Here is a 12,660-nt window from a genome sequence, read left to right as displayed (position 1 = left end):
CATAACACTTGAGTAGGACACACCTATAAAACATACGCCTATAATCCCAACGCTTTGGGAGGCCGAGGCAGGTGCATCACTTGAGGTCAGGAGTTCAAGACCAGCCTGGTCAACATGGTGAAACCCTGTCTCCACTAAAAATGCAAAAGTTAACCAGGCGTCAGGGCGCATGCCTGTAATCCCAGCTACTTGGGAGGCTGGGACAGGAGAATCGCTTGAACCTGGAAAGCAGAGGTTGCAGTGAGCCGAGATCGTGCCACTGCACTCCAGCCTGGACAACAGAGCGAAGTTACATGGCATATTATTTATATGTATGTATGTATGTAGGCAAAGTTAGAGATCACACCTGTGAAAAAAGACCTCAATTTTCCTGGCTACAGCTATAAAGATTCATCCCAAATATTATTACACGCTTTTTAATAGACACTTGTATAATACAAATGTTATAATGTCCTAATGTTAAGTGGCTTTTAAGCTTACTGATTCCAGTAACAGCTGGATACAAAGGGTAATGCTCACCTAAGTAAATGTCTTAACATCTAGATATCCTCACCTAGTATGTTCAAGAGAATTAGATAATAAACCTCCTAATTATACCAAAGAGCATTTCTTTTTGAATTCTTCACATGTAGCATTTTTCAGAACACTTCAGACTAATGCTTGCATATGAGAACTGCATTCTATTCCATTCAAGAAATCATTTTAGATGAAAAAGTTTTCTTCTGTGTCTCCATTCTTATCAGACAGTACGCTCAAAACATGTTTTTTTTTGATCAAGGAAAACACTGGATTATGGGCTAGTGTTTGCTTTGAGCACAATGAGGTTACAGTCTAGGTGGGTGGGTTGACATGACTCCAAGTTGCTAACAGGGCTGGGGGAAAAGGGGTATTCTAGTGCATTGCACTCAGGCATCTTCTTTGCTTGAATTCCTGCCCTTTTCATCTGTGTTCTAGTACTGGCTCAAGATGGACAGTTAGAGCTTTGTGGTGCTGTTCTTCCCTCCCGTCATCTCCCTTGGAATGTACTCTTAGTGGGTAGCAAACTAACTTAATAGTGGTCTCTAGGACCAAGATTTAGTAGGAGATAAGGGAGAGTACAGTCTATAGACTCTCCCATCCACTGCAATGGCACATCAGTGCCATATAATTTGGTAGCCCCCATCACAGCCTTCTGGTCTTTCTATACAATGATGAGTACTTTGAATTGCACTTTATTTTGTTGGAGATGGGAGTTCCTAGCATATTAGCAAATTGATGGCTGGTAGCTGGCCTAGATGGTAACTTCTCTCACGTCTATGATTTTAGGATGCTTTTGTTAAAATTTTTTCCCTAAAGTCAGACAAACTATCAAATTGCAAACTCTCTATCAGTCAGTCAGTCTATCTTTCTGGAATTAGTTCAGGCAGTCTGGAAACTTCATGGATGCAGGATTCATTCATTCAGTCAACAAGTATTTGTTGAACATCAATAGTAAGCCCTATTCTAGGAGTTGGAAATACAGATAAAATATACGGAAAAAACCAAATGATGCCATTATAGCTTCATATACTATTTATTAAGTTATTAATATGAACAGTTATGCAACATGACAGATGTCTCTCAAAGCCTATAATAAAATATAGTCCGCTATCCAGCCCAGGAGAAAGACAAACAATATCATTCTTATAGTAAGTGTAGCATAAGTACTCACGACAGTCCCTTATTTGGACATCAAAGGGAACAATCAGTCAGGATTCTTTACCTCCATTAGAATTTTACCTTTCTTGGATTATAGCTGTTTTAGAGTCAAAAGTCCAACTTAGATCACCCACAGAGATGTGTAGCATCACATGTTGGAGAGGAAGGAGCTCTTGTCACCTCCATGGCAGCCCTTTCTACTGTCCTGCAGTCCTTCTATATCGAAGCCCATCTTGCCTTTTAGGCCAGTAGTGGTCAAATTTGGGTATGGGGAGAAGGTAGATGGGTCACAGGGAGGTTTTCATTAATTTACAAAGATTGTGTTTCAAAGCTCTAAAAACCCATTTGGTGGTGACAGTGGCAGTGAAGAGTACACTGTATTTCGCCAACGGGCTCTTCTCATCTCTTGAGTCTTGGCTTTCTCATATCCTTTAAAATTGCTGCAGTTCTCAGTGGGAAAGTGGAGGTGGGAAACTAACAGCGATTGGTATGAGGCCGTCTGCAGAATAAACTGGACTGGCTACTATGGCTTTTATAACCTGCTTTCTTTTCTTTAGTCTAGACAAGCTTATTTCTTCATCTTTCCACCTACGTCCTACTAGTTCTAACATAAGATTTAAAAGGACCATGGAAGATAGATAAAACTTCTCACTTTCTAGCTGAATGATGAAAAACAGCAAAAAAAAAAAAAAAAAAAAATTCCATTCTTCAATAAACTATACTCAATTGTCTCTGTTGAAAACAAACAAGTGCCAAATGACTTTTACAGACAAGTGCTGGATAATGCTGATTAACTGGTAGAAGTAGTTCCTGAGTGAAACAGCATATGTATCAGAATCTAAAATACAGGCAAAACCCAATAGCGATTCTTCAACCCCTTAGTTTCACACTGAAAACTACAAATGTTTTTCAATATCAGGCTAATGATAATAGTCAATTAAATATGGAATCAGAAACCTCAGAAAGTCTTGCCAAGTTTGTGGCAGTTTCAATAGTCTACAAAGGAAAAAGGAGAAACAATAGGTTAAAGAGTAAGGGCACTGGAATTTTATTTAACTCTAGGTACCATGGGTTTGACATTAGTAGGAAAGACTAATGAATAAGCAGCCATACAGCTTTTTTGGTCACTGTGCTTCCCAAGCACCAAAAAATGGAGCTATTTTTCCAATTCAGTTTCATCTTTAATATGCTAGACAGATCCTGCTGCATTCTTTGTTTCTAGTTTACCAGTACATCAGTATGTAGTTTACTGCATGTGTGGAGCAAGTCATTATGTAGTACCAAGTTTACATCATCATAGGACTACAACATGCACATTCTACTTAATGTAGCTCAAGCAACAGGGATACAAGAGAACAGTTATGGGTGGAGACTTGCCTTTGACAAAGTCATGATCACACTAACTATGGGTTTAGAAATCTTATTAGGGAGGTACCTACAGCAGTTCTTCAATTGGTATTAGAACATTACATGCATGCACAAGTGGTATGGTAGAGAATGAAGCGGAAGAAGCCGCTGGATGGAGGACAGAGGGGAAATTAGAGATGGGATGATGCTGTGTATCGGGCAGTTCTCAGCTTTCCACAGTAAGTCTCTGCTCTGTGAGAGAGGCCTGCTGGGCAACACTTTTGTTCTCATGACTGCGAAGTTTGGATACGACATCTAGAAAAGCCAAATCCTGTACTTCCTTGTGTAGAGATTCTGGAAGACAAAAAAAAAAAAAACAAAAAAAAAAAACAAAAAAAAAAAACAAAAAAAAAACCAAAAAAACAGATATGATTCTGTTAGGTTGTTCTAATATTATTATACAATCTATCCAAAACATATACCCAAAATGTTTATTTTGGCAAGACTAAACTATAAAACTAGAAACAACTCTGGAAAAAGACATAGCAGTAGCCTAGCAATGTCTTTCTTAGGAATGTATTATAATTAAAAAAAATCATAAAAACTTTACTTTTTTTTAAAATTAAAACAAAAAAGTTGGAAGATGGGACCTTGCTCTGTTGCCCAGGTTTGAGTACAGTGGCATGGTCACAGCTCACTGCGGCCTCAAACTCCTGGCCTCAAGGGGATTCATCAGGCTCAGTCTCCCAAGTAGCTGGGATGACAGCCGTGAGCCACTGCACAGCTACTTACCCAATTTTTAAAAAGAAAAATGAGATGTCAAGTTCTACAGTAAAAGATTAATTACAATTATAAGTTATAATTAAACAGAGCTCACTGTATGATCTCAAAGTTTGGTTACATACAACCCTATCACCAGTTCAAATACGAAGTCCAATGACTTACCAAAAAGCTTAGGATATGTTTCAAATTAATTTTGTGGCAAAAGAAAAGTCTATACTTCATATCCTTCAACAAATTTCTGTGACACTGGACTCCCTTTTAGACTTTTTATCCTCTTCTTTCTGACTTGCTTTCTCTATTTAACTTCAATTACAAGAAAATATAGGATTCCTGTTAGGACTGTAAGAACTGTTATATGGGAAGAGTGAAGTCTAATAAGCTTAACATAATCAGTACTACTGAAACTGATGTGTTTATTTTGATACAACTGACATAAATCAATGCACCAGTGTTTTTAGTAGTAATAGAAAAATCCATCCTAAAACTCATATGGAATCTCAAGGGACCCTAAATCTCCAAAACAATCTTGAAAATGAACAAAGCTGGAGTTCTCATACTAACTGATTTCAAAACTTACTACAAAGCTACAATAATCAAAATAGTGGGGTACTGGTATAAACTCCTGCAACTTGGGCCAGGCATGGTGGCTCATGCCTGTTATCCCAGCAACTTTGGGAGGCCAAGGTGGGTGGATCACCTGAGGTCAGGAGTTTGAGACCAGCCTGACCAACATGCAGAAACCCCGTTTCTACTAAAAATACAAAATTAGCTGGGCATGGTGGTGCATGCCTGTAGTCCCAGCTACTCAGGAGGCTGAGGCAGGAGAATCGCTTGAACCTGAGAGGCGGAGGTTACAGTGAGCCGAGATCACGCCATTGCACTCCCACCTGGGCAACAAGAGCAAACCTATGTCTCAAAAAACCAAAACTCTTACAACTCAACAATAACAACAACAACAACAACAACAACAAACCCTTCAATTCTAAAAATGGGCAAAGACTTGAATAGACATTTCTCCAAAGAAGATATACAAATGGCCCACAAACACATGAAAAGATTCCCATCAGTAATCATTAGGGAAATGCAAATAAAAACCACAGTAAGATGCCACCTCACACGCATGAGTTTGGCCATACTAAAACACAGCAAATATTGATAAGGATGTTGAGAAATTATAATCCATGTGTACTGCTGGTAGAAATGTACAATGGTCCAGCCACTGTGAAAAAGAGTATGACACTATTTAATTAATAAAAACAGTATTTAATCAAAAAATTAAACATTGAATGACCATATGATCTAGTAATTCCACTTCTGAGTATAGACCAAAAATAATTAAAAGCAGAGACTCAGAGATATTTGTATACCAATGTTCACAGCAGCAGCATTCACAAAAACGAAAAGGTGGAAATGGCCCAAATGTCCATGGATTGATGAATGGATAAACAAAATGTGATATATACATATGATGGAAAATTATTCAGCTTTAAAAGGAAATGAAATTCTGACATGTGCTACAACGCAGATCAGCCTTAAAGACCTAAGTGAAATAAGCTAGACAAAAAAGGACAAAAGTTTATTATTCCACATATATGTGGTGCCTAGAGTTGTCAAATGATGGAGATACAAAATAAATGGTGACTGCCAGAGGCTGTGGGGAGGGGTAAATGGGGAGTTATTGGTTAAGGAGTACAGAGTTTCGGTTTGTGAAAATGAAGGTGGTTCTGGAGATGGATGCTGGTGGTCATTGCACAGCAATGTTCTTAATGCCATTAAACTGTATACTTAAAAAAGGTTAAAACAGTAAATTTTATGTTTTGTATATTTTACCACAATTCTAAAAATGCCTAAACAAATGGAAGAGACTCAAAGTCTCTGCAAGGAAATAGAAGATATAAAGAAAAAGCAAATGGAAAGTTTTGAACTAAAATATATAACTGAAATAAAAATAAGTTCAACATCAGAATAGAGGGGACAAGGAAAATAATCAGAGAACTTCCAAGATAAAACAATAGAAATTACTCAGTCTGTACAACAGTAAGAAAATAATCTGGGGGTAAAAAAGAACAAAACCTCAGGGACCTACAGGACTATAATTAAAGATCTCACATTAGTGTCATCAGAGGTCTGGAAAGAGTGGACAGAATGGGGCTGAAAAGTACCTGAAGAAGTAACAGTCAAAACTTCCCAATTTAGCAAAAGACATAAACCTATCAGTTTAAGAAGCTGAGCAAACTCAAACAGGATAAACCCAAAGAAATTCACGCCAAGACACATCATAGTTAAACTTCTGAATACTAAACGAAAATTAAGTCCTGAGAGACAAAAATGACACGTTACCTATAGGGGAAAAAGACACACATAGGAACACAGCGGATTTCTCATCAGAAACCAGGGAGGCTAGAAAAAAGTGGCACAATAGTTTTCAAGTAAAGAAAGAAAAGAACTGTGAACCCAGAATCCTATACCCATTTTCTCTCATTTGAGAATGTCATTTCCCTTTCATTATGAAAGAAAAAATTTTTTTTTTTGCTAAAAATTTGTTGCTAGCAGTATGGCTAAAGGAAGTTCTCTAAACAGAAAGGGAATGATATAACAAAAATAAGAAATCTAAAAATGTGAGTAAATACGATAGGCTTCCCTTCTCTTTCAAAGAGTTTTCTGAAATATGTTTGGTGGTTGAAAGAAAAGTTGTAACACTGTCTAATGTGATTCTAATATATGTAGAAGAAATATTTAAGAATGATATATATGAGAGGCTTGGTGTGGTGGCTCATACCTGTAATCCCAGCACTTTGGGAGGCCAAGGCAGGTAGATCACCTGAGGTCAGGAGTTCAAGACCAGCCTGGGCAACAGAGTGCCCGCCTCTACTAAAAATACAAAAATTAGCCAGGTGTGATGTGGCAGGCATCTGTAATCCCAGCTACTCGGGAGGCTGAGGCATGAGAATCACTTGAACCCTGGAGGCGGAAGTTGCAGTATGCCAAGATCACCCCACTGCACTCCAGCCTGGGCAACAGAACAAGACTCTGTCACCAAAAAAAAAAAAAAAAAATTATATATACATATATATATATATGAGGAAGAATAAATGTAAATGACTAAAAAATGTTTAACCCATAGGAAGTCAGAAATAAAGAACAGTGAGCCGAGATCATCGCACTCCGGCCTGGGTGACAGAGTGAGACTCTGTCTCAAAAAAAAAAAGAAAAGAAAAGAAAAGAAAGAAGAAATGGGACAAACAGAAAACAAAAATAAGATTGCAGACTTGAGCCATATCAGTCATCCCATTAAATGTAAATGGTCTAAATACACAAAAGGGACTGGTAGAGTAGATTAGAAAATGATACAACTTTGCGCTGCATACAAGAAACTCACTTCAAATACAATACAGCAGACTGAAACTAAAAGAGTGGGAAAAGATCATGTGAATGTTATTCAAAAGAAAGTAGGATGGCTTCTTGTAAGGGCACATGAAAGAAAATAAAATAGTAGTAATAATAAAAAAAAAAGCAGAAGTAGCTATGTTAAAGTCAGATAAAGTTGATGAGAGCAAAGAAAAATACCACAGAGAGGTACATCATATAATGATAAAAGGGTCAATCCCTCAAGAAAGCACAGCAATCCTAAAGGTGTAGGTACCTAACAACAGAGCTGAAAATTATGTTAAGCAAAAATGGACAGAATAGAAAGGAGAAATAGGTAAATCTACAATTATAGCAGGAAACTTCAACACCCTTCCTCTTGACAATTGACAGAACAATTAACTGGAAAACTAGCAAGAATACAGGAAACTTCGCACTAGTACCAACAGAATCAAATTCACATTTATACAACAGTACTCAATAACTGCACAATACACACTCTTTTCAAGTGTCCATAGAACATATACTAAGATATGCCAATGTCCATAGAAGATATACCAATGATTTCTTGAACAATTTTTTTTTTTTTTTTTTTTTTACCCAAGGTTTTTCCTTTTTTCCCTAGGCTGGAGTAGTGGCACAATCTCTCGGCTGCAACCTCTGCCTCCCAGGTTCAAGCGATTCTCTTGCCTCAGCCTCCTGAGTAGCTGGGACTACACGCGTGTGCCACCACTCTTGGCTAATTTTTGTATTTTTAGTAGAGATGGGGTTTCACCATGTTGGCCAGGCTGGTCTCAAACGATCCACCACCTCAGCCTCCCAAAGTGCTGGGATTACAAGCATGAGCCACCGTGCCCAGCCTCCTAAACAAATTCCTTAGTTAATATTATGGCATACAAAATCAGAACCTGTGCTTGCTATAACATTTTAGGGTTCATGAGACTTACTGATCTTGCAATACTGAATGTTGTCTAGATTCACTATATGATACTTTCTATTGTAGTAAGAATCTTTTGGGAATATCTTAAGTGAAAAGTAATTCTATATATTATAGTTGGATGGCTAGAAAATACCAATGTAGTGTATATTTCAAGACAGCTAGAAGAGATTTTCAATGTTATCACCATAAAGAAATGAGTGGTTACAGTAACAGGGGAAAAAAGCAATCTTATAACCTCCACAAACTAATTTCTAATGGCTTTAAAACCCAAAGCCATCATCTACTGTTACTCCATGTTTAATACTTAATGTGAACCATATGTTTATGGACATCAGATGACAGAATACTACTTACCAGATCCCATAAGAGCACATATCAGGACCATGGAATTATATTTGATTTCAGGAGCACTTCTCTCATCTGCTAGCAGTCTATGTAAAATCTGTACAAGTTTAGCACTTTCTAGATCTTTCTCAGCAGTGCCTACAAAATAAAACAAAGTATAAGTTGTATCTACTGTGTACGAACCCAGTACCCTCAGGATAAACACTGCTTCCTTTTCCAGAAATTGACCATATGAAACCTTCCAAATGGAACTGACAAATAATAATGACCTAGAAAAATAATATTAAATTCAGACCACGTGAAAAGAATAAACAGAACTAGATTTCAGTAGACATTTCAGGTGTTTGAGCTTAATATTTAATACTAACACATTTCTTTTAATATGAGACAATTAAACTTTTTATTAGGGAAAATGTTAAACACATGCAAAATCAGAAAAGATGGTATAATAATATACACTATGCACTTATCACCTTAAAGAATTATGGCCAATCTGTCTCATTCACCTGCTTTCATCCATCTCAAATTATTTTGGAGCAAATCCTATAAATCATGTAATTTCCTCCACAAGTAAAAGATAAGGACTCAATGCAATTTCGATCAAAATCCTAGCAAGATTTTCTATAGAAAATAGACAAGCTTATACTAAAACTTATATGGAAAGCCACAGGCCCTAAAATAGCTAAAACAATCTTGATAAAGAAGAATGAAGTGTGAGAAATTCCTCTGTCCAGTATTAAGGCTTACTCTATAGCTACAGTAATTAAGATAGCATATTATTGGTGGCAACATAGACACTTATGCCAAAGGCACTGAATAGAAGATCCAGAAACAGACTCACACATATACACTCAACTGACTTTTGACAACGGTACAAAATCAGTTCAGTGGAGGAAAGAAAGCTTTTCAACAAAAGGTGCTAGTACAATTAGACATCCATGGGACAAAGAAAATGAACCCTAACCTAAACCTCATACCTTACACCGATATTAACTCAAAATGGATTACAGACTTAAATGTAAAATATAGAACTATAAACTTTTAGAATATATAAAGAACTCTCAAAACTCAATAGTCAAACAAAACAAAACAAAACAAAACAAAAAAACAAAACGGTAAAAGACAAAAATCGGCATTTCACCAAAGAATATACAGTTGACCCTTGAACAACACAGGTTTGAACCGTGTGGGTTCACTTATACCTGGATTTTCTTCTCTTCTGCCATCCCTGAGAGAGCAAGACGAAGCCCCTTCTTCTGTTCTTCCCCTTCCTCAGCCTACTCAATGTGTAGACAAGGATCAAGACCTTCCTGATAATCCAGTTCTATTTAATAAACAGTAAATATATTTTCTCTTCCCTATGATTTTCTTAACATTTTCTTTTCTCTAGATTTATTATAAGAATATAGTATATAATATACAAAATATGTGTTCACTGACTGTTATTGGTAAGGCTTCCAGTCAACAATAGACCATTCAAGGAGAAGGATATCCTATACACCTTGACTTGATCATTACACACTCTATGCACATAAAAAAATGCTCACATGAGTATTTCCTCTTCCTGGAACTGGGGTTGGAGGGCCCATTCGCCCCAGTGTGAGAATTATGGATATAAGTAATCAGTGGGAATTAAGAGGCTATCAGTTAACAGTATTTATCCAAATGGCTTTGAATTGGATAGACATCCCTACTAAGTGTAAAGTCCTCCTTTGTGTAAAGCAGCCTTAGGCCTTAACCACAGGCCATGTGACTCTATTATACCATCCCTGGCTGACTGTCTTGGGTTGGCTTCTAAGCCATCTAGTTGATGCTATTCATAAACTAGATGCCTATGAATTAGCTTCTCATGATGAATTCTGCCCATTAGAAATGCTATGTTAGGGCCAGGCATGGTGGATCACGCCTGTAATCCCAGTACTCTGGGAGGCTGAAGTGGGTGAATCACCTCAGGTCAGGAGTTTAAGACCAGCCTGGCCAACATGGTGAAACCTCATCTCTACAAAACATACAAAAATTAGCCAGGTGCAGTGGTGCATGCCTGTAATCCCAGCTACTCCGGAGGCTGAGGCACGGGAATTGCTTGAACCCAGGACACGGAGGTTGCAGTGAGCTGAGATTGCATCACTGCACTCCAGCCTGGGTGACAAAGCAAGACTGTCTCACAAAAAAAAAAAAAAAAAAAAATGCTATGTTAAACTGAAACTAATGAAATTATTTAGCCTCTGCTTTGGGGGGGGTTCTGAATGTAAAACACACAGAAGAGTAACACAGAAGATAAGACATTAGAGTAAGGCAATGCTACCAAGCAACAGAAGTCATGGTGATGGAAAAGGAGAACAGCAAGAAAGAATCGATAGTAGAGAGAATGAGCAGAGATGGAAGAGAAAGTCTGGGTCACGGGGAGAGTAGCAGACTCTTCATATGCTGTCGTATTCTAAATATTGTTTGGTTTCTCTGTGAAGCCTGCTGAAAATGTTTTTTCTATTCTCTAAGCGGCTGTAACTTGAGACATTATTTAAAAGTTAAACCTACCTTACCGCATTGCCCTAAAAATGTTACCAAAAACACAGCCAAAGGGGACAGCTGGAACAACCTATATGGAATGATTTCCATAGATTCAGGGAACGGTACAGACACTAGTAAAATGCTTCCAGTCAAGGTTCTGTCTGACTTCAACTCCACTTCTATGCTTCCTTTCATCCAAGATAAAAATAGAAGAAAATAAGTTTGTCACTGGGGTACTTACCCAATTCTAAAGCTGCTATTAATGCCAAAGCAACAAGGGCTTCATTCTGCATTATTACATGTTCACTAGTTGCCATGGTAACTAAATGCTTGATGCCACCACTCTGCACAATGGTTTTAATTACATCCTACAATAAATAAATATCAGAGAATTATAAACATTAATTTTAAACATTAGGAACATGCATTAAAATCAGTCGACTCATTGTTGAGTGGTTTTGTGACAGTGTCCTGTATGAATCATTTGATTTAATCATAGTTTTTTCTCCACAGAAGGAAAAAGCATTTAGCTTTAAATACATTCATCAAAAGATGACAACTTAAATTGCCTAAGTAGAAAAGACCACTGCTGTTCATATTAAAAAAACAGAAGGCTTAGAAGCTACCAAAGCCAAAGAAGTAAAAGTGCCATTGCCTCAAATGGCGATGTTGACCTACCTTAGGACTGACAAACAAGAATAAAATGTTGACCTACCTTAGGATTGACAAACAAGAATAAAACTTGGAATTTAAAAAAGTTCTCGGCTGGGCATGGTGGCTCAGGACGTAATCCCAGTGCTTTGGAAGGCCAAAACAGGAGGATCACTTGAGACCAGCCTGGCAACATAGTGAGACCCCATCTCTACAAAAAATAAAAAAATTAGCCAGGCATGGTGGTACACATTTGCAGTCCCAGCTACTCAGGGCGCTGAGGTGGGAGACTGCTTGAGCCAGGGAGCTCAAGGCTGCAGTGAACTATGATCACGCCGCTGCACTACAGCCTGGGTGAGAGTAAGAACCTGCCTCTTAAAAAAAAAAAGTTACTTTTAAATTTTCATGATAGTGCCAGGTAGTTGTTCTGCAGATGTTCCAGGGTAAAGTACTTTTTACCCTTTGATTTAATCTTACAAATATGAAAACTGAATTACATGCAAAAGGACTGAGCAGAACTTAAAATTCTCCATCTGCCTTCATTTCTCATGGTGCTTAGAGCTCTGTCTTCTCTCCATGGCAAAGGAGACATCAAGCTCTGGATTCAATAAATCCCACTGACTGAGCACACTATTGAACCTCTCTTATCTCAGTAATATCTCCATGTCACTGGAATGATGTAAGTATATAGCTCATAGCTTTTTGTTATTACAAAATTATTACACAAAAAACATATAAGACCATCTGGCAAAAGTTAGATGGAAAAAAACAATGTTCACCTTTATTTCTAGTACCCATTTTGGTCTTCATTCCACCGAGGGTTCCACTGTCTTACAACTCTTGAACTAAATCTGATTTAGTGGGAGGTCTCAATAATAGAAATATTTAAAAAATAATTTTCTCTATTTTCACATTTTTAATAATTTGAAGGTCTGGATATTTTAAAAAAGCAGCCTCTGAGTCAGCTTCAAAATTAATTGTATTTTTCAAATTTGCTAAAATATTTTTAGCAAATATTTTTCAAATTTGCTAAAATATTTTTA

General features: G+C 37.4%; 1 protein-coding gene across 7 annotated transcripts in view; it reads right to left on the bottom strand.

Moving 5' to 3' along the window:
* Positions 1–1,537: 1,537 nt before the first annotated feature.
* Positions 1,538–12,660, bottom strand: part of RAP1GDS1 (Rap1 GTPase-GDP dissociation stimulator 1) — a 173,757-nt gene continuing 162,634 nt past the window's right edge. For all 7 annotated transcript variants that reach the window (XM_026455034.1, XM_026455037.1, XM_026455039.1 and 4 more), the window contains 3 exons: positions 11,208–11,334; positions 8,468–8,596; positions 1,538–3,378 (listed from right to left, as the gene is read on the bottom strand). In XM_026455034.1, coding sequence (XP_026310819.1) covers positions 3,251–3,378; positions 8,468–8,596; positions 11,208–11,334 — 384 coding nt within the window. In that variant the 3' untranslated portion in view covers positions 1,538–3,250. The remainder of the gene's footprint in view (positions 3,379–8,467; positions 8,597–11,207; positions 11,335–12,660) is intronic.

This window comes from Piliocolobus tephrosceles, chromosome 3 (assembly GCF_002776525.5).
Source record: "Piliocolobus tephrosceles isolate RC106 chromosome 3, ASM277652v3, whole genome shotgun sequence".
NCBI classification, from domain to species: Eukaryota; Metazoa; Chordata; class Mammalia; order Primates; family Cercopithecidae; genus Piliocolobus; species Piliocolobus tephrosceles.
Note: the sequence above shows the minus strand (reverse complement) of the source record. Positions and strands in the feature narration are given on the sequence as shown.